This window comes from Numida meleagris, chromosome 3 (genome assembly GCF_002078875.1).
Source record: "Numida meleagris isolate 19003 breed g44 Domestic line chromosome 3, NumMel1.0, whole genome shotgun sequence".
Lineage (NCBI taxonomy): Eukaryota > Metazoa > Chordata > Aves > Galliformes > Numididae > Numida > Numida meleagris.
In genome coordinates, this window is record NC_034411.1 from 5,934,452 (window position 1) to 5,957,027 (window position 22,576).

At 42.4% G+C, this 22,576-nt stretch overlaps 1 protein-coding gene across 1 annotated transcript in view; it reads left to right on the forward strand.

Annotated features, from left to right (window-relative positions):
* PCSK2 (proprotein convertase subtilisin/kexin type 2) overlaps positions 1-21,454 on the forward strand; it is a 97,364-nt gene extending 75,910 nt beyond the window's left edge. Inside the window, exons 7-12 of the mRNA XM_021391832.1 lie at positions 36-124; positions 2,603-2,778; positions 12,866-13,081; positions 14,370-14,470; positions 17,021-17,248; positions 19,775-21,454. Coding sequence (XP_021247507.1) covers positions 36-124; positions 2,603-2,778; positions 12,866-13,081; positions 14,370-14,470; positions 17,021-17,248; positions 19,775-20,261 — 1,297 coding nt within the window. The 3' untranslated portion in view covers positions 20,262-21,454. The remainder of the gene's footprint in view (positions 1-35; positions 125-2,602; positions 2,779-12,865; positions 13,082-14,369; positions 14,471-17,020; positions 17,249-19,774) is intronic.

Genomic DNA, 22,576 nt, shown 5'->3' on the forward strand with positions numbered 1-22,576 from the left:
GGGGTCACCCGGTGTCTCTGTTTTCCCCTCTGCAGCCACGGGACCCGATGTGCAGGAGAGGTGTCTGCAGCTGCCAACAACAACATCTGCGGCGTGGGAGTCGCCTACAACTCCAAGGTGGCAGGTAGGGCACCAATCGGAGCGGTCCTTACAGCACTGTGCCTCGGGCAGTCCTGCTCCTGCAGGGACAGGGAGCATTGCCCAGCACAGGACTGCAGGCTGGCACCGGGCCATGCATTTATTACTTTTCACACTAGCTGGGGAGAGGAATTTCACTGAGGGTCCTAGATAGCTTCTTCAATGACATTGCAAAGAAGCAGCCCTCTTCCTCCTCTTGCTAACCTCTGCACAGTCATTTTCAGTGCTCCTTCCCTGCGTTGTGGCAGAATCGTTTGTGGCAAATCTCATTTTGCAGGAGGGAAGGTACAAATTTCTGCTGCACTCGGAAACCGTGCTTGAAAAGGCGAATCCCATGCTGTTTGTGTGCTTTGGGCTCTCTCAGCGCAGGCCCTGCAGTGCTGTAAATCTCTGCAGTCACTGCTTTCCTGCCTTTTAATGAGGGATGCGGAGAGGTAAGAACAGATGCCCAGAGTGGACTGGCTGGTGCTTGGCACTCAGCATTCACACCCCAGGTGTGCTGGGTATTTTTACTTTGTGATAGCTTTTTTCCTGCCCTGATGGACTGAGTACAGAGATTGGAGCTGAGCTCTTGAACAGCATGTGCCAGTTAAATTTCATCGTAAAAAAATCCACCTTCCTCACTATACAACTGTTCCATGATGTTAACGCAGCAAGTGGAGATGGACGCTTAGAAATTTCATTTCATTCCCCAGCCCACACTAAAAACTCCATCATGAATGCACCCATTGCTTCCTGGGGAAGGTATTTGGCAGGTGTGTATGGGCAGCTTGGCTCTGCTTGGTTTACTGCCGAGTCAGGGGAAGGCCACATTTTGCCTGTCACCTGCACAGTCCAGAGCTGAACCTCCAGGACACCAAGCTATGTGTGCTAAGCAGTTACCCCCATAAATGTCACTCAGGAATTAATAAGTGCCCAAGCAGGCCTAGTGCTTGCCTTTCTCCACCAGTAACGGTGATGTGTCCTTGATGGATGCAATGTTTCACAAAATGTATTTTCTGGCAATCACTTTTGGAGGAATGTGAGTTGAGGCGTGGGAATTTGGCAGGACCTCATCTTTATTAGGAGTATAATCTACTGCATCAAGCTGGTTGTTTAAAAATCGAAAGCTGAAGGCCTTTTCTGATGACAAACAGCCTTCCAGATTTGCCTGCTCTGTAGCAAGATCCCCAGTGATTTTGGGGCACGTTAACCTTTTCTGGATGAGGACAGTGCGCGCCTGCAGCACCACCGTGTGGCCAGTGGAGAATGAATTAGAGCTGGTAGTCTGCTCCTGTTGTGATTCAGGGGCATGACTGCAGGGATCTGGGGAATCGTGTGCTTTGTCTCTCGTACCTCTTTTTTTTTTTTTTTTTTTTTGCCCTAGAGTCAAACCAGGTGGCTTGGCTCTGCCTGTTGTCCCCCACTTCCCTAGGATCAGTCATTAATTCTGTGGTTTCAGTGCAGACCTGCATTTTACAAGCATGTCAGGGGATTTCTCAGTCGCTGAGATTCACTTTATAGTTTCTAGCCTAAATTAGCAGGTCAGGAATATCCATCTAGGGTCAGTTTTCCAAATACCACTCTTTCCAGCCTTGTGTTTGGCACATGGATTTTGTATCGCGTGCAGTGAAAGCACTAGCTATTGAATTAGGCTCCCGCTGCCATTCACACCATGTGGCTCTGCATTGCTGACTTCTGCCACATCTCTGTCCTGAAGCTGTTGGGAAAAACACCAAACTTCAACTCAAGGCCGTAATGAGATTTGGAATGTGTCCCCGGCTGCTCAGGTCTCATCCAAAGGCCAGGAGGTTGGCTGTCAGCACCACTGTCCTGCATGGGGGGGTATGATGGATGCAAGGGCTCACACTGCCTCTGCCATACACTCTGCCTTGCTTAGTGCCAGGGCTCTGAGTTTTTATAAAGTTGACACATCCTTGGATCACATCACTGTAACTCTAACTCAATTCCTTTTTTAATACAGGTCACAGAAAACAGGTTTGATTTTGCTTTTTTTTTTTTGTTCCCCTCAGAATACTGGCCCTGTTCTGCTGCAGTGGTTGCTTGCTGAAACACTGATGTTTTTCCAGTAAATCACTGTGTGCTGTCTTTCCCCTTTCTGATTAAATTCTGCACGAGAACCAAAATAAACAGAAAAATTACTTGAAAAAACAAAGTGTCAACACCTCACCAAGTATAAATTATAGTTAGGGAAGGGCTTAATCCTTAACTATGTAATTAGAAAGCAGTGAAGTGTGTTTTTCTTTCTGGGCCACACCACATTGCTGTGGCTGGGTGTTGAAGTGCTTGTATCCTGCTGGGTAAGCACACCTTGATGCACAGCGTATGGTGGGTGCAGAACTGCTGAGCAAATGAAACTGCCAGTGAATGCAAATAGCTGGGTCTGGGGGAGTTGTCCAGGTGCTGAGCTTTCATCTTCTGCTAGGTGATACATAGTTCATGTTTATGCTGATTAAATCCACAGGTATTCGGATGCTCGACCAGCCATTTATGACAGACATCATTGAGGCTTCCTCTATCAGTCATATGCCTCAGGTCATAGATATTTACAGTGCCAGCTGGGGACCAACTGATAATGGAAAGACTGTGGATGGACCTAGAGAGCTAACACTACAAGCGATGGCGGACGGCGTGAACAAGGTAACAATCCTATTAGATAATCGAGGTATCGGGACAGGGGGATATGTACACACTTGCACTAAAACCAGGAGCTTAGGCATACATGATAGGTGTTGCAGAACACAGTGCAATCACGTAAACTATCTCAGCTTTCAGTGAATTCCGTTGATGTTCTCTCTGCAATATTTTGGCCTTTTTTATAATCACGTAGTCTCAGGACACAGTGCTCTCTTGCACAGAGCTGTTTTTAACTCTGTGCAGCTTACACAGGCTTTTTATGTGCCATCACAGCCAAAATGGAAAAGCCTGGTCACATCCTGGCTCCAGAGCCCTGTAAATGTTCCCTAACTTAGAAGATGCTAGCTATTCTACTGATGTCACATGGTCTTTTTTGGTGTGTTGCCAGTTTAATTGTCATTTCAAATTGATTGTGTCTTTCAGGTCACTCATGTGATCTTTATTACAGCTGTAATTGTCCCACCACTGTCTGTGCAGTGATAGTCTCCAGTACCAGGACCCTCCTTGTTTTATTTCCATCCTTTTGCCTCTTTCCAGAGACAGTCTCTGGTCTTTGTCAAAGACACTCAGTATCATCATGAAATCTGTAAAACTGGTACTTTATTATAAGGTCAGGTAACACGTGTGCCACAGCTCAGAAAGAAATCAATTTGGTTCAAAACAGACATTATATAGCTCCATCTCCTCTTTGGTGCCATGCAGGTGTGACAACCACAGTTACTCCTGGTGTTGCAGGGAATAAGCCTCCTCCTCCTGTTGACTCTAGACGGGTTTCCATAATGAAAAGATTTGAAGTTGCTCAGAACATCTGGGCTGGTTTTGTGTGGGAGCTCTGCAATTACTCATTTTCCATCCAAATTATTTCTTCCTCTTGCTTGTGCCAGTTTCACCCACTCTTCATCACCACCTCTCTGTGAACAACACGTTCAGTTTGCCATGTTTTGTGGCATGATAATTAGATCTATTACTGCGGTACATGGTAAAGCATCCAAATCTTTCTCAAAACTGGAGTCTCTCACGTTTTACCTACAACAGATGAATCGTGGACATCTTCATGTTTTGGAAACAAATTGGGATCAGGTGAGCAAATTCCATCCCACTGTAAGAGTCAGAGATTGCCTCATGAGACTGAATGTGTACAAGTCCATGGGACTGGATGGCATGCATCCCAGTGTCTCCCATGCATCCCCATAAAGACTTTCCCGATCCCCTGAAATACTTTTGTTTTGGGGAGAATCCTTCTTCAGTGTGTGGCACAGTTGTATTTTTAGCAGCACCCTGAAGTGTTACTGGATGCTTGATTTTCCTTCCATTAATGTTGGTTGGAGCAGAGATAAACTCCCATTCCAATTTTTTGTTGTTCTACTTCCATGCAAAACTAGTCAAAAAGTAACAGAAAAGGCACGAGTAACCCAGGAAAGGTAATGCAAACCAATCTAAAAGGAGGTATTAACCCTGCCAAGAGAAGCAGGTTTTAATTTGGAGGGTTTGTTGTGCTGAGTTGTTGTGGGTTTTTGTTGTTGTTTGTTTTCTTTGTTTTTCCAGGGTTAATATTTAAAAGAGATTTCAATTAACTTGCTGTTGTATCACCATGCACTCTGTTTTGTGGAGTTACGCTGACATCACACCTTTCTGAATGCTTAAAAGAGGATAAGGGATTTTTCTCCTCTGTTTTATTGCCTGGTCACGTAACTTTTTTAATGCTCTCCCCTTAAATGTGTTTGCTAGTCTCTTTTAGAAGTAATTTACAGTATGAGGGTCAGAAGGGATCTGGGATCTCAGATCTCTTAGACTGCTTGCTGAAGAGAGAGAAGGGTGATGGTGAGCTGCCCTCTGGGAAAGATTGCTCTCATACCATATCAGAAGGCATGAAATGAACAGAAGAGCCTGCATTAGGAAAGCAGCTCTGTCAAACAGCCACTGTGGAATTGGAGGGCAGAAAGGATAGTATTGGATTGTACCTAAGAAAGATACTGTTGTCTAGGAACAATTACACTTAATTTTATAGCGGCAGTATCCTAGATATCTCCTGGCAATACATACATGAAAGAAGAGATAGCTCCCCCTCTAGATAACTCCCTCTGCATTGTGGTCATAGCTTTATCTACCTTAATTATGTTCATTACATTTCCTGTCATAGAAAGGTTTGGGGATATAATTTGTTCTGATTTCTTTTCACGGAGAGCCAGATTTCCCAAAGGCATTTCATCATTTCTGTGGATTCTGGGAACTCTCCATGGTGCTTTGAAAAACCCACTACAGGCTTCCCTGCATGTAAGGGAAGATTATCAAGCCTTTGATATAATACCATTGTACCTATCTTAGGTCTACAATCTACGCACAGAATTCTCTGTTGAGTGTACAAATGTAAACTTCACTTTTCAGAATATATATATATTCTAAAACAACACTTCCTATTAAAGAGAAAAGTAGTATATTTTACAAACTGAGACAAATGCAGGAACGCTTTTTCTCAGTCCAGGGCGGATTCTCACCAGAGCGATGGTTCATAAATTAGTGATGAAGCTGAAATATTGGCAGGGAGGAAGCAACATGCTAAGAATAAAAATGTGTTGTTAAACTAAAAGCAATACTTTCAAATATCCTGAAAGGAAATAGAAGATCTCTTGCACAGAGCAAGATTAATCTCCGTGCCTCTAAGGCAATAAACTAAGAAGTAATTAGGAATGAGATTAAATTCTTGAAGGGAATAAGCAGTTAACTGAACTGACAAACACTGGTAACGTTTGCCTGGTTGCCACCATACTTGGGAACTCCTCTCAAGGAGAAACAAGGGTTTCATCCTTCTCCAAGCTTCATTCTGGTGTCTTGTCCTTTGGCATCCCCCTTCCAGACCTGCTGGGATGCCTGGGGTATGCACTCACCTGACAACAATAACATGGTGATAACACTTCTAGTTTGTGTTTCTGGACGTGTGGTTTGAAGCCATGCATCCATAACCAGGTGTAATACATGTAATCAGAAGGCATTAAGCTGTTATTTGTTACTAGGCCACAATCCTGCTCGCTTTTCATACAGTCTGCTCTTCACTGTCTTATCTCAGGACTTTTGTTCAGGGGCAGTAGTCAGCAGTGTGACTGGGTCACTGAATAGTGGCAGTTGCATTGCAAAGATGTATGAGCTCACTGCTGAATTAGCAGGCACTTGAGGGTAGAGGTTGAACTAGTTTTGTACACAAACATCCCTGAGCTGCAAGGCATCTGATGCTGGCTGCCCACTGTGACAGGCAACTGTGCTGGGCTGTGCCCGAGTCAGATATTCATTAGGGTAGCCTGCAACGGGCTAAGGGACAAATGCGGCTCTGTCTGGTGAATGTGCTCTGTTGCTCCCTCTTTAAACACAGTTGCCAGGAGCTGTAATGGATTTATTTAATGAAATGTTACTGTCTGGCTTCTAGGCATCATCTGTGGACAGCAGCATACTGTGGCATATAGGGAGAAAAGGATTATGTTTCTTTAGAGCCTCAGTAAGTCACTGACCTAACATTGTTCTGGGTGTCCTGAAGATACCTTACCCCAGCACCAAAACCAGGCTTCTGATATGCCCAGTCACACTGCCCCTAATGTACTGCATGTTTACAGATATATTTCTTCAGTGAGCTATAGAGGGTTATTATTCCAGGTGCAGAGCTACAAACTAAAATGCAGAGCAGGGCAAGAAACTGTGATGGTAGATTCGGGAATAAACAGCCCAGTGCTGAGTACAGCTATATCATGACTGAGAGGAACTTTCACTTCAGGGAAGAGATGTGAGCCTGTAGTAGCATTCTGTAAATAGTATTGGCTGGACAGAGCAATGCTCTGTGATTTATGTATCCCTTGTCTGACCCCTGCTTATCTGTTTTGGGGGCTAGACAACTTGAAGGGACAGAGAGGGACAGTAGAGGGTTTCCCAGTGGTAGCACAACTCTCTTAGTTATGGACCTTTTGTTCACTGGTACCTTTCATCCAGAATGATATCATCAGATGTCTTAAACTGTAAGGTAAGGAAAAAGTAACTAGCTCAAGAACTAATTCCACCTTGCTTTATGAGTACAACCTGTTTTAATGCAATATCCAGTAAACATTTCTCGCTTGCTGTTTTATGAGTTCAATATTTCCAGCTTCGGCAATTGGAATTAAAGGCAGATATTAAAAAAAAAAAGAGTAATCAGGCTAAGCTAGTCTCTATCTATTGCATTTTTATGATATAGGCTTTTATATTAGTAGGTTGTGAGGAGTTGCTCATGGACTGAATTAATTTCTTAAGGCTTCGCCAGCTCATCCAAAATATATGACATGATCCATTTGTGCATGTGCTGGTGAAAATGTTACTTCCATAATATGGTTCTACCTAAGAAAATGCTTCACAAGTGCAAATTGCCATGGGAGAAGTATTAAGAATTCATAGTCTCATCATGGCTCTGTAATTGGGCTCACCAGTAGAAGAAGAAAGGACAGCATGGAAAATGAAATATTTCTCATTTGCCTGCATCCAAGACCACGCACATTGCATTCCTGTTGTTGAAATACACTGAGATTGGCACATCATTAATGTATATGCGGTTGCCTCTAACATTGTTTTGTTGGCTCAATAGCCAAGTGAAGGTAAGGAAATTAGTTTATGACATTGTGGCCTTCTGATTACTCCATTTCTGAAATCTTTAGCTTTGTAAGCTAAAGAAGCTTACAAGCTTCTTTATAACTCTGGAGCCCTTTACTATCATATTACCATTGTGTCTGGAATATGCATTGTAATTACAAGTCTTGTTTTACGTATTTAAGCTAAAATCAAGCCAAATTATAATCCCACATGAGTATATTGTATGTTAGCTCTTCTGAAGTTGCTCCATTTGGCTGCAGTGAGATACTTTCAGGCTTTGGTAGAGCAGCATGAGCAGCTTTTCTAACCTAGTGGTGGGATACATGGCCCTTCACCATGAACAAGGACCAGATTTGGAGATCAGTCTGTGAGCATCTGCTTTCCTTCCACAGCTCAGGGAATGGACACGTGTCTCTGGGGACAGGACAGGCGTAAATCCCAAATCTCACTGATTTTGGTTGTGACACTGGCTGCTTCAGGCACGCCTTGGACAGCTGAAGACCTTGGCTGTTGTAAGGCTTGTGCTCCATGTGGTCCTGCAACAGGGGTAAATATTGCCCTTCACAAAGATTCAGATGGTCATCACATAAAGAGTAGAAAACTGCTGTACTGCAATAGCTTGAACCAGCATGGAACAATGGGATTGATTTTTTACAAATGTTATCAATACCAGAATTATACCTGCAGAATTGTTGGGCTCTAGTAATGTGTTATCGCTTGTGATGTGCAGCCCAGGATCCAACAAAAAGGAATCACTAGTTTAGGCTGAGCCAGAGCATTTCGATTGATGGATTTTCCCTATTTTGTACAGATCATCAAGTTCTTGCTTTTATAAAATGGATCACATTTAAGACAGAGAGTAAATTTTGAAGAGAAAGAAGAAATGTTTGATTTTGAGCAGACAGATTTATTTTATTTTTAAATAGAAGCTTTTCCCTTGGCATTTTCCAAGCTCCCTTCACATTTTCCTGCTGGGCTGAAACCTAATGGAAAACTAATGCTACTTCTCTTCACCAAAACTGTATTTTTCCACTCATTTCTCTTGGCTAACAGAAGCCTATCTAGTTTCAACAGAAATTTAGGCATAGAAAATAGCTCAAGCACTATTTTTAGTGAAAGGAAGTATTAACAATTGCACAATTAATTGGGGGTTGGTGGATGGGAGTTCAGTACTCTTCTGTGACCTAATAATGACTGGAGTAAGTTATGTAAAGCATTTTGTTAGGGTTTGACAATTACAGGACTCAGTTCTTTCAGAATCTCATACACCGAAGTCTCGTGTACTTGGGTAATTATTACTTGACCCAAATAGCTTTAGAAATCTGCTAGGTGGAACCAGTCAGCCAGTTACCAAAGTCAGCAAGGGCTCAGTGGGCTGCCACCTGGCACCAGGTCAGGGATGCAGGAGCACACAGGCAGGCTCCAGAAAACCCTGGCAGTGCAAAAATACTTGCAACAGCTCAGTGATGCCAAGGTCTTGCTGCCTCCAGCTGGCTTAAACCACACAGCTGGGCTACTCGCACATGGGAGAGGTGGGGAGAGCTCCTCGATGGCTGGAGCCCAGCCCGATGCACCCACCAGGTCAGAACAGCAGGCAACTGGTGCTGCAGCTCTTCCACATCCTTCCTTGCCTTGGGGTTCCCCAGCTGGGGAACGTGATGGAAATTTCCACTGCTGCAAAGCTCCTCCAAGCAGAGCAGTGTGTTGTAGGCACAGGATGCCCTGGGCTGCAAACCACACTTTGCAGGATAATTATCAAATGTTACTGAAGGATGCAGTTCCTAATTACAAAACATGTAAGGGTTTTCACATAATTAAGTGCCAAAAGCTCTAATGATGCTGTTATAAGGGAAACAAACACTCTTTTCAGAGGAAGATACTGTGGAAATTAATAGGGAATGGTAACTGGCCAGCTCCTATCCACAAGTTGCTAAGACCAATGGCAAAGACTTGAAAAAGCTGTAGATTTTTTTTAATTTTTTTTTTTTTGCTTTTCCTGGAAAACCAGCTCATACCTTACCATAGCAGGCACAAAAATTGCTATTAAACTATACAGAAAGTGCTGGGAAACACTTATTTTTTTCTTTAGAAGAAATACAGAATTACTATCATGTAAGGTAAAAAAAATAGTGCAAAGCCAAAGAGTCTGTATCAGAGATGGTCTGTAAAGGCTGCAATGTTCCTTCCATCCACCTTTAGCAACCTTGATGGCTGGGCTGGAATGAGCACATTACAGGAGCTGAAGCAGAGTCCGAGCTGTGTTAGGGGCTCAGCTGTTATTCACATGAGCACTTGACAGCCTTTACAAGAAAGACCAGGGAAGCTGAAGGAGATTTATTTGCCAAATACCACCAGTTTTTATCTGGAAAGTGTGATCCAAGAATTAAAGCTTAGAGGAATACTGGCATAGGCAGTAGCCCAGCAAGCATGACGCATGAACACGATAACAAAGTGAAAAAGAGTTCAAGGTGTACCTTAAGTTACATAAAATGAACTAGCCTGCAGTTCCCTGCCTGCTCACTTTTGCAAGGTTGTTCAGTAAAGGCATTTTCCTGGGATTATGCTCTTTAGAAGTTGAAAAAATGGGTAATAAAGCTTCTCAGGGATATTTTTTGTCAGTAGCACAACATCTCACGAAGAGCACTGGAAATAGAAAACCTGCTGTTTCTGCCAAGAGAACTTCTCAGTAGCTGTCTGTGACTTTCTGAGCATATAGCCTTGCCCAGGATTTCATCTTGGCTTAGTGTGAATTGAGAGGTGAGACTCTTTTAGGCTGCTCCTCGAGGCACTGAGATCCATTTTCAGCTGTGAGTGCGAATTACAGCTTCAGATGGCTCAGAAGTGTGGGTGCCAAGCTCTGGGTTGCTTTTGGGGGAAATGAACAGATTTCAACAGGATTCTGGAGAAAGGATACTCTTTAAAATGCATCCTCTTGTTTTGCAGTCTTCCCTCTTATTTCTGAATCTTCATTCAGGCTCCCTCTGGTGTTTCTAGTGCCTATTACTAGCACCTTGCCCAATCTTGTTTTTGTTCTAAATTTACAGCAGCACAAGTTGAGTGACACCACTGAAATTGTTGAGGTTTGTAGAAAGTTGAGATGCAAATAGGAGCTTTCAGTTGGCTTCTAGTATGATGCTTAGTTGGCCCCAGTGAGATTAATCTGGTTTACACAAATGCCATCCAGAGAATTGAAAATTTACTTCCTCTGAAGCCATACATTTCTGCGTGATACTTGGAATGATGCCTGAGGACAGCCAATGAGCTGTTTGCCTGTGCAAACTATCCAGCTACTGCAGGTCTGACTGTGTGTCAGCAAACACACCCTAGGCATCATTGCAAATATTGCACTTGGGCTGCTATCAGCTTGTTCCAGTAGCATTTGTATCTTTCCAATCCTGGCTAAAAGGGAAATGCAATAGCAATTAGAGTATTAAAAGGTAATTAAAAACAAACAAACAAAACCAGCACTACACCACACTTGTGGATGCAGCTCTCATAGAAGTGATATCCTTCGACTGTTCTCCGAATAGCGACAGGCGTAATACCTGCCCCCACCAGCACTTAGCAGGCTTACTACACCCACGAACCCAATCCCAAACTTCAGTTCCTTTGTGGATGCCCCCTTACCCCACCACCAATCTGTTAGGCCTGTTTTCTGCCATCCTCCACAAATCCCATCTGTGGGGTGTGCTGCTTCGCAGCGATTCCCACTTTGCCATGCAGGGCAAAGTCTGCTTCCCGACACCGAACGAATGCTGCGGAGGCTGACTGCCTGGCACCAGGCGACTCGTGCAAATTTGTCATATGAAAATGAAGGGTTTCATCTCCCTTCAAAATGGCTGGCAAGAAAGACTTGCTTAAGAACAGGCCCATACGTGCCAAACATCCTGTTCCTGGCACCAGCAACCTGCCTTCTGGGGCCGGGCGTGTGCTCTAGCTGTCACTGAGGCTGTCCAAAAGACACAGATGGTGACGGTGCTGTGATGGTGCGTGCAGGCAGGATGGCAAGCTTGTGATGTAGCCTGGGAAGTGAGTCCAAAGCCCAGGTAGCAGCAGTCTGACAAGCTGGGAAACACGAAAAGTGAAAGGGGAAAAAAAGATGTAACTGTTCTCATTATGCTGGTTTTGTCTGTTTGCTTTTTTTTTTTTTCTTTTTTAATAATTTGCTGGTATTATTTTGGTTTTATGTATTTTTGCAACAGCATCCTCTTCCTTTAAAACTAAAATGATTGATCTCAGGTCTTGGTAGGAGTTCTCAGACTGATTTCAGTGTGCTTCTTCATAGTCATCATCTTAATTATGAAAATCTCTGTCCTGAGGTGCTATGTACCCCAGTGGCAGCAGGCCCGCTGTGCAATTCAATGGATTATAATGCAACTCTCTAACATGCTTGAAATAATGAGGTTGCTCTGTTCAGTGAGGTATGATGAAAAATAGAAGCTACTGCTGGGAGCTCAGATTTGATTTAAATTCCTCACAGAAAAGGTTCCTATTAAAATACCACTGCAAGTTGCTTTGTATGCGTATGCTTTAACTTCCATTTCTTGCGGGACAATGAAGAGACCAGAAGATATTTTTTCTCATCTTCTGCCCAGTGCACACAAACAGGATGGTAAATTGAGGCCTTGCACCCTTGTGATGTTGTTGTTGGTAAACATTGGATTGTATTAGCCTAAACACAGAGAAATTTTGGCTGTGCTGGAATCAGTGGGAGATCCGTGCTTGGTTTCAGTGGCACTGATCTTCCTCCAAGCATCAACGCTCTGAGGTCTTACCTTCTTCCAGTCTTAGTATGGCAGGAGAAGATGGAATGGAGTTGATCCCTTCCCACTCCTTGCTTACCTGGAAGTGGGAGAGAGGATACAAGTTTCTTTAATGGGAAGGTCACAGCTTCAGTATCTCCCATCCATCTCTGGACTTTGTGGTGGTTTTGGTAGACCATCTTTCTGTAGATGATTTGATCTCTGATTTTCTGCTTGGTCATAGAAGCTGATTTGCCAGAAAAACAGCTCTGCGTCAGTGAGACCTACAGAGAAAATCTGTTGAGAGGAAAAAGGTGCCAGCTTTACAGAGTTTGTAGTCCTCGTCCAAACCTAATTAGATCTTACAAAGCTAGTGTCTGAGATGACCTGTAGCGCTTTTAAAAGAACACCTTCGTTATAGCATTTAGACCTTGACATAAGCGCTAATGAACCTATAAATCGTCTTAGCATCTGGCACAGAGGCCTTCAGGGCATCAAGCAAAACAGGAGATAAATGGAAACGCTCCATGTGCATGAAGTTGCACAGTTGGCTGTGGCTGCCAGTTAACCAGATTTAATAACCTGCAGAAGCCCATTTTATTTCAGCTTACGGCTGACGTATATTTTGTTTGGATCAGTTTTCTCCTTTAGAGATGCTTAGTTTCACAATTAGATGTGCTGTTGAACGTAGGTACTGTTTCCTATTTGCAGTTTAACCCAGGAGGGCCAATTTTCCCCTTTCACAGGGCCGGGGAGGGAAAGGAAGCATCTACGTCTGGGCCTCTGGAGATGGGGGCAGCTACGATGACTGCAACTGTGATGGTTATGCATCAAGTATGTGGACCATCTCCATCAATTCTGCTATAAATGATGGACGGACAGCTCTGTATGATGAAAGCTGCTCTTCAACCCTAGCCTCCACATTCAGTAATGGGAGGAAGAGAAATCCGGAGGCTGGTGTGGTGAGTCCAGATATTATTGTGGTGTTGCTGCTGTCCTTTTGCACTCCCACGACCCATTACAACTCTGAGTGCTTTGGAGCTCCAGATGGTCCTTTGTTGAGATGGATATTTTCTCATCTGCAGTATGTGATTGTGCCAAAACTGTCAGCTGAGGAGATGTGGAATTAACATGGAGAATAGCAATGATCTTCCATATCTTAGAGATTCATATATTTCGTGCTTCCCTTTATCAGAAACCAGATTTGGAAGTTCAATTGCCCTCTTTCCAGAGGACAATTTGACAAAAGGCTTTTGTTTAAACCTAAATGAAAGGGGTTGGCATCTGAAATCATCCTTAATTGTTCTGGCAGAGCAGTCATGAACCAGATTTCTGCTGTACTAGAAGCCTCACAGGGCAGACAGACATTCAGTTGCCTACAGAGGAAATGTGGACATTCAGATTGCCTTCAGAGATACAGTCACATACAGAGAGCAGTGTGGAGCACCATACTCAAGTCCATCACAGGGCCATAATTTCTCATGGAAAATATGTGATTTATGTTCGAGTCTAGCTGGGATTCTCCTCCACTGTACTGATACTGCTCTCCAGCACCTCCAGACTAGACAGGATGTAGTCTAATTCACAGAGGAGAAAAATGTGGTGTAGTAACTCAAGGTCTGCCCTTGCCAAAAGCCATTATATGTTTTCCTTAACCCCATCTCAAGCCCCAAAGACTTTATGCATTGTAAGTAGCATCCTAAATGGCTGTGTGAAGTAGCAGATAGAAAAATACTGGTTTCTGTCTTGGTATCAGCACTGTGCTGGTATCAGCTGAAGTGATCCATGGCACCTTTGTAATTATCACCATATGCACTTCTAAGGTTTTCCTTAGGTCTGCATGGAGGACTGCAGCCAGTCTTGGCTCTGGAGTTGTACAAATCTTAGAAATCTCAGTACTGTTAACAATTCTAGTTTCCAGCCCTTGCGACAACTATAAGGAAATTCAAGGCCTTTGGTTAAACTGTGCTTATAGGAAATAAATGGTATCTGTATAAGTTTGAGTTCTAAGTGGTAGTGAACATTGTTTTCCTGCATTGTAACTTATTCTTGCATTCATACCTTCTGTAACTATATCCCCCGATGTTTTTGCATTCATAAGCAATTCTAAAGAAGACAGATCCTGGGAACAAATACACAATTACTCTGAAGAGCAAAGGCACAAACTCCACTTTCTGTATTTTTCTACATCTGCAGCTGCAAGGAAAATGGAATAACTCATTTCATTAATTAAATCTAATATCATTGCAGGCTACAACAGATTTGTATGGCAACTGCACCCTGCGTCACTCAGGAACATCTGCAGCTGCCCCTGAAGCAGCAGGAGTGTTCGCCTTGGCCCTGGAGGCTAAGTAAGCTGTTAAGAAATTCTTCATGAGCTCTGGAGAGGAGTGGGCCTGGGGTTTGTTTAATGTTCATCATATGAGCATGGCTGCTACAACGGGCAGGATGAGCAGCTGACGCACTGCTGGATAGAGTAAAGACATGGTTGGTGACTTACAGATGGAGCTACGGTCTTGCCAAAGCCATAAGCAGATATATTTAAGTTCACTTGCTCTCTGTGTGTCCTCTATATCCAGGGTTTTGTCTTTTCAGTACTGTTTGAGGGAGAGGTTACTTAATTTCTCCACGTTTAGTGGGGAACGCCCAGCTTACAAAAGCAAAAGAATGAACCTATAGTATCAGACAGGAGTTCATCTCGTCCCACAGACTGTTTGCAGTGACAGATACTTAAGGGAGTGAGTAGCAAGCAGGGATTAATAGCGATCTTTCACTTAAGCAGCTTTGGCAATGAGTTTTTTGGGGAGGGAGCAGTCAGCCTATCCCTTTTAGCAGCCACAGGCAGAGTTCTCTTCTTAGAATCTGTCCGACTCGAATTTTTCAGCTTGTCAGTAATTTGGCATCTGCATCATCCAGTGTCAATCAATTCCACAGTAATAATATTTTTTGGCAGTGGTGCGGAATGCTTCTTTTGTTGTTCGTTATCCCATGGCTGCTAATCTGGTTTTGTGCTAGATAATTGCTGTGTTATGTGGAAGAACAAATATCCAATGTCTATTTACCTTTTCCATGCTATTCATAACATCAGAGACCTCTAGTATATTTTGCCTCATTATCTTCTTTTCTCATGATTAGGAAAAGTTTTCCTTACAATGAACTACACCTTTTTTTCCTTTGTGTTTAACTGTTTTATGAAGTGAAAGAACATTTGCTCAGCTATACGGCTTCAGTTACCATAATCTCAGCATGAGCTGAACACTATGTACATAGTTTTCTTTGACAGTATGTAGAAGAATGAAGATTTAGCAGAGGAGACAAAATTTATATCATTAGCAGAGAAATGATTATTGTGCTCAGAGCATGACTTGGGCCAAGTCTCATTTTTCAGGTTTTATGTGTGTCAAACAAACATGCCAAGTATCTTAACTTTGGACGATCAATCCTTCCACTATCAGATTTGTTTAGTGGGACAGCCACAGTGTAATAAATCAATATGGCCATAAAAATATAAAGATTTAATGAATTTTCTGACCACTGCATGTTTAACTTGGACTACAACCCTAATCTCTCAGTAATAATAATCATTCCTCTTTATTTGGGCTGCCCATGAAGTGTGTAATAAATCTTGCCAAACTGTTGTGAGTAGAAATTAGACTAATCCCCCTGGTCTGCAGCTGGTTCTCTAGCCTTTGCTGAGGAGAAAGAAGAAAAGAACTGTCAGTGTCTCCTTCCACTCTGGCTGTATTAAACTTCTGTTGTATTGTGCAGAACTTCCCTGGACGAGTAACACTTGCCTTCACAGGAATGGCTAGCAGTTTCCCATGCTGGCTGCTCTTGCCTGCAGTCTCTCAGCTCCATGTACATCTGACATGTCTCTAATAATAAGCTAATCTGTGAGATGGGAAGTTCCCTTTTAAGATATGTGGCAGCTCTTAAAAGTTTTCAGTAAGCATACTGCAAGGGATCTCTGGTTTTCAGCTATCTATCTCATGTCAGCTTGAAAAAGTGAAAGTAAGTGGTTATTCTGGTGTACATTCAGCATGCATGCAAGCATTACTTTGGGCACAGAATGCTGAAAAACAGATCCTTTTGGGTTGATGGTTTGAATCAAACATATTATAATGCTGAAAGAGTTCATCATAAAACAAATGGAATAGCTTTAGTTATGTAGAATTAGAATGTCAGTTCTAAATCTTGCAGAATAATAACTTATAAGTGCCCTTCCTGTCATTGTAATCACTGCAAAGCTAGGAAGACAAGAGCTGATGATGAAAAATGCTCATGGAATCTAGACAAATGTTCCTTCACTGCATCCATCTGTGCTAGCAGATTATGGATGATAAAGCTCCACTGTACCTCACAATGCAAACCTGCAGCCACCCACAGCCCATATATCCACATTCACAGTCTGCTGAAGTGACCGAGACCTTGATCGTTAGAGTTCACCAGCTCCATCTGAGCAGAGCTTCTCTGGGTGAACACAGGAAGGTCCATGGGAAAAGCAGGTGGAGCAGGCAAGGAAAAGAGCGAGATCTATGACAAAGGTTACACAAATTTGCTCATCATCTTTTTTTTTTTTTTTTTTTTTTGTATTCTCTTCAGGATCTGGTATGTTATCCTACTCATTTTATTCGCTTAAAATTTGCACGGTAGATAGCTGATGTCTAGTTGAAAGTAGTTGCTTTCAGAAACAATTTTGTGATTTTGGCGTTGTGCTACACAATTAAAAACTATTCTTGCTCCCACTGAAATCAACAGAAGCTTTTTACTGTTATGTGTGTAGATATAATTGTTCTGAGATTCACAAACAGAAGCAAATTTCAGCAAAGGGCTTGCTCACATTAATTTAATATCTGCAGGAAAAGACTGTACTGTTTGTTTTCCCTGTTGCTCTTCCACAGCTTGGATCTGACATGGAGAGACATGCAGCATCTGACAGTTCTCACCTCCAAAAGGAACCAGCTTCACGATGAAGTTCATCGGTGGCGTAGGAATGGTGTCGGGCTGGAATTCAATCATTTGTTTGGCTATGGTGTCCTAGACGCAGGAGCAATGGTTAAGATGGCAAAAGACTGGAAGACTGTTCCCGAGAGATTCCACTGTGTTGGGGGGTCAATACAGGAACCTGAGTAAGTCTAGTATATGTGTTTTGTTTCTTCAGCCGTTGGAGAGCTCACAGGCATGCAAATACCTTGACAATGAACTAGATAAGCAGAGAAACCTAATGAACACTTTTTTTCTAAGAAAGCCTAACGTTATCAGTATCATTCCAGATACTTCAATAAGTTGACAAAATCAACAATGTGATCTTTCAATTTCTGGTTTGCTAGAGGAAAACAGATAGCATTTTACAGCTGACCTGTTGCGTTGTTCCTAGTGCCACTGTTGTTAATAGCAGCATCCATTTCTCGTAAGTGCTTACAGGTATGTTTGCACCAAAGTTGGTGTGCATAAAGAGCTTGTGCATGAGTGAAAATCTGGGAGGCTGGCCCCATAAATTACACAAATTGCAGCCACATGAAATACTTCTCAGCCAAGTCCTGCTGACCTATTTTAGCAGACAAATTGATCTCCAGAAGAAACAGTCATCTATAGGTACCAGACATTCAGTTTGATCATTACAGCATTTAATTGTGTTTGGTTTATGTTCTTCAAGTCACTAATTGCAGGCTAGGTTGTCAAATTATTTTCTGATTACCTTTGCGTGCTAAAGTGAATGAGTCAACAAGTAAGTGAATTAATACCACTTGACTACAACAGCTATCATTCAATTTAATTATTGAAAAACTAACCTAATGATGGCCAATTTATGTCTTTAACATTTGAAATTCGACGTTTCAGTGCCATTTTTGAAAGCGTCATTATTCTGTTGGAAGAAGAGATTAATCCAGTATGCTGCCCTAGTAGATAGCTCAACCAGGCAAAGACAAAGTTTGCTCCCATCATCCAGATGGGTTTGTATTTGCAGGATTCAGGGTTCCTTGATAATGACATTTCTACTGCACTTCCACTTATTTTTCCAGTTTGATCTAGCAGCAGCAACATTGGCTATATGTATTCTATATGTATACATATACACATATTTGTGTGTCTATTTTCCCTATATTCTTAGATATTTAATAGTGGCCCAGAGTTGTGTACCATAGCAGCATTGCCCATTAGCAGAAACAAGGCATCATATTTTGGTGCTGATAGAGAAGACTCGCACTGTGAGGTCCTCCTTCATTCACTGCAAGAGATAGAAGCAGTTATGGCAACTCTCAGAACAAAGCATTGTTTGACAAAGCATTGTTAGTTGGTATCAGATGATACAAAGTCAGATTGCTTTGAGGTTGATGCTTCCCACGCAGAGAAATTTCAAGCAGATAGCAACTGTGAGATGATGTCCTTCACCTCTGGCTGCATATAGTGCATTTTCCTTATGCTGAGGGACACAAAATGCATCTCAAGGGAATCATACTGAAGCATTCAAAATACTTGAGTTATGTAATATTTATGTTATACCAGCTCCTGCAGTAGGGCATCCTGAAAATTCAGAACAACACATTTTTTCTCTGTTTAAGGTAAATGTTTGAATGCATTGAGGATCCGGGCACAAATGTCTTTTTACTCTGCAAGTATTCCCAAGAAATCAAACTGCTAGGAAAGGAGGACAGAGACAGGCCTGAGCTGATATTAGCCATGTACTGAACAATACTTGAAGCTCATCTCTGGAAGAAGAGATTTCCTGGAAGTTAGGCTTGAATGAAACGCTTTCACTGCTCTCCAAAGAATGCACTATATCAGTAGCAAAGGGATAGGCTGGATTTACACTCACATTCCTTTTGAAGAGAAGGCATTCCACTTACACAACGTGGTCAGTGCCCCTTAAAAAGGACACTCATCCTTATTTTACTGCAAAACCTAGGTCCTGAGCAGGACTGCGAGTGCTGGGAAGGCGCTGGTGCAACCTGCTCTCCACAGCACGCTGGGGGCAAGCTGGGCAGTGATGCTGCCTCCCCAGGTTTCCTCAGTTGCGCGGGGTGCAACAGCACTGAGAGTGCCTGCATGTTTGGCAGCTCAGCAAACAAGCGTGCTTCCTTCCTGAGTGCTCGGGATCAGCTCAAGGCCAGGGATTTGCTTGGAAACATACTTTTCAAGTGAGCTGAAACTAGGTTCAATATTTGTGCTAGTTTCCAAATCACAGCAAGGATACAGACATGAATACTGCTGCACTGAATTTCTGTGCAAGTGGCTCCGGAGTGGTTTGCTGCTGTCTTTTCAGGTGACTGACGCAACCGACTACTCATGGCTCTTTAAGTGAAAACACACATTATTATGCAAATACCCAATAACAGCAGTGAGAAGTAGAGGCGGCTATTAAATAAACGTTAACATTTCTTAAATAGCAGTTATGTACTTCTTAATTGTATTCTCTCTTTGTGTAGGTGTACATTTCATGATGTATTTTCAAATTAAGGTTTTAATATCGTTTTCTAAAACAAGAATGTTTTCTTTCTGGCTAGGTTTGCAGCTATTATTTCCTTACCTTTCCATTTATTAATAAGGAAAACATTACAGGTTTTTCTGTACGGTATCGGTAAATGGTGGTTTTAGAATGAGCCATTGTGCTGTATATATCCTTTTAATTTGCTTAATTATCTTTCAACCTGCAGAAAGATTCCACCAAGTGGCAAGCTGGTCCTCACACTTACAACTGATGCGTGTGAGGGGAAGGAGAATTTTGTCCGTTACCTGGAACATGTCCAAGCAGTTATAACTGTGAATTCAACTCGGCGAGGAGACCTCAACATCAACATGACCTCGCCAATGGGAACGAAGTCCATCCTCCTGAGCCGGCGTCCCAGGGATGACGACTCCAAGGTGGGTTTTGACAAATGGCCTTTCATGACCACACACACTTGGGGAGAAGACCCCCGAGGCACCTGGGTTCTAGAGATTGGGTTTGTCGGCGGTGTGCCGCAGCGGGGCGTGCTGAAGGAGTGGACACTGATGCTGCACGGGACCCAGAGCGCACCGTACATAGACCAAATAGTAAAAGATTATCAGTCCAAACTGGCCATGTCCAAGAAGGAAGAGTTGGAAGAAGAATTAGATGAAGCAGTGGAGAGAAGCCTGAAGAGTATACTGAGCAAGAACTAGTGCTGTTCTGCATGACAGTGTCTTTCCTTTCCCAGATCCTTCTATTCACCTTTCTACTATCCAAACCTCTGTGTTAGACATATAACAATGATCGTCTCTGTAGCCAAATTATCACTTTCTTGATTTTAAAGTCTTATATATTGTCAATAATTATTTTAATCACCACCAAAGCAATCATTTTTTTACTCTAAACCACAAATGTATTGTCCCCCACCAAATACTATGTACAGTTTGTGACTGTAAATGATTTTTCTTTTGTGTCATACAAATAGGCAACCTGTAAACATGCTTATAGCTATTCCCTTCATTTTTTTTGTGGTAAATGTTGTTTGTATTTAAAAAAAAAAAAAAAAAGAGTGAATTTTAATATTGGCTGTTGATGATAATGGGTACATTTAAAAAAATTATTGTGAGAGAGGGAATCACAAAGAGGTTGCCTGGAGAGGTCTTTGTTTGTCTAACAGCTCCTTTTGCATCACAGGCGTCAGTGGGACTTTCCCCACTGGCTTCAACCAAAATAGCACTAGACCCTAGAAGAAGAAATGATCCAGAGATGAAGAAAAATTATCAATCCAATTTTCAGAAACCGATTCTTTTTAGAGTTTTCTTTAGTATATATACTTACACAATATACACGTTAACACTTCAGCCACAGAATGGTTCTGCCACAAGCATGCAATTGGGAAGGCAAGGCAATGCTAGAGCCAGGTGATAAAGGGAAATGGATTGCAATCAGTCAGGGCATTCTAGAAGCACAAATTTCAGGCTTTTTTTTTTTTTTTCTTTTTAATGTTGGCAATTTAAATCAGTTTACCATCTTACAGTGGTATGGGTACATAGGGAATGATCTTTGGATTTCTTGCAACCTGTGTGCCAAAGTGCATCTGCCCACCTCTGTACTTAAAGCTTTATACTACAGCAGCAGAAGACGCAGCCATGTCAGCATTTCCAATCACAGACCCCTGTTTTCTGGGGTTTTTCAGCCTGGCTGTCAGCAAATTGCTGTGGGAAATACGAAGGATTCAGCTTCAGTCCCCAAACGATGTTAATTCAAATTTTACTTTTAAAAACAGAGATTTATTATTTTTGTGTTATACAAATATATTTAAGGAGAAAAATATGCCTATGTAATTTATGTGTAATGCGATGTTGGCCTTCTTGGGAAAATAAATAAAATGTAGTGCATTTGGGAAGATTTGTCAGTAATTATTGCTCTTTGGCGTCAGTCCCACCTTCACCTCTCACACATAAGTCAGTCTCTCCCACCTCGGGGTCCGCTGGTGGCCCACATCACTCTCCCCTCTGTGTGGGCTCTTCAAGGTAACAACCACTACAGGTTCTCAGGTGTGAGAGCCCAAACCGAACCTTTGAGAAATAAAGGGTCTTGATTCTGCAAATATTAAGGCACTGACAGTAAAAGCAGCAGACCTATTCAAGCACTAATGTTAAGCAGGTGCTTAACGTGTCTGCAGGATCCAAGATCCACTGTTTAGAGATCCACCGTTACAGCAGTGACTGGGTTTCAGAGTTTTCTTACGTATTTTTAATATACAGAGTATTCACCTGAAGTGTTTTACTGAGAATTTTCCTGGTTAATCAGGTGCGTAGTGGTAGAAACATAGTAAGTAAATATTTATCTAATAAATTAAAAATGTAACCCAAGGGTTATATGGTGCATACATTTCACTTAAGAATGTATAATTTATTGTTATTTCAAGTGAATATCCGTCTTCTATCCTTCCATCAGGCCTGTTCTTTCCTTTCCAAATACAAAGGCAAAATAAAGAGCTAAACCTACTTTCAGCGTACGTGAATTACGTTGCAAACCCCAGACGAGCAGCCTCGTGCTGCTCAGAGGTTCTGCGCTGCATGCAGAGACAACAGGGTCACATTTGGATAACACAGGTGTCAGAAGGACAAGAACCGGGCCCTGTGTGATTTCTATTTTTAAAGCACTCTTGGTTATTCGTTCCGATATATTACAGTGTCAGCTGTGTTTAACCTGCAGATTTAAGAATTAAGCCAAGGACGAGACAGGCCTGCTTCAAACCATGAACGTGAGGCATAACCCAAAAGGCTTGGGGACAGGTTTGTTGATGTCTGTTTGGAACTGAAGGGCCCACAGTGACAGCAGGAGGTTTCAGAGAAGGCACGGAGTTCTCAGAAAGAGCAGCATATGCAAATCAGAGGGAAGAATTTACCACATAGATATGTATTTACGCACACTCCTGTAAGTCACAGTGCATAGAACACCCCTGCAGTACCTCTCTATATTACATACTATATGTATACTCAGCGTACGCTACATACCTTTG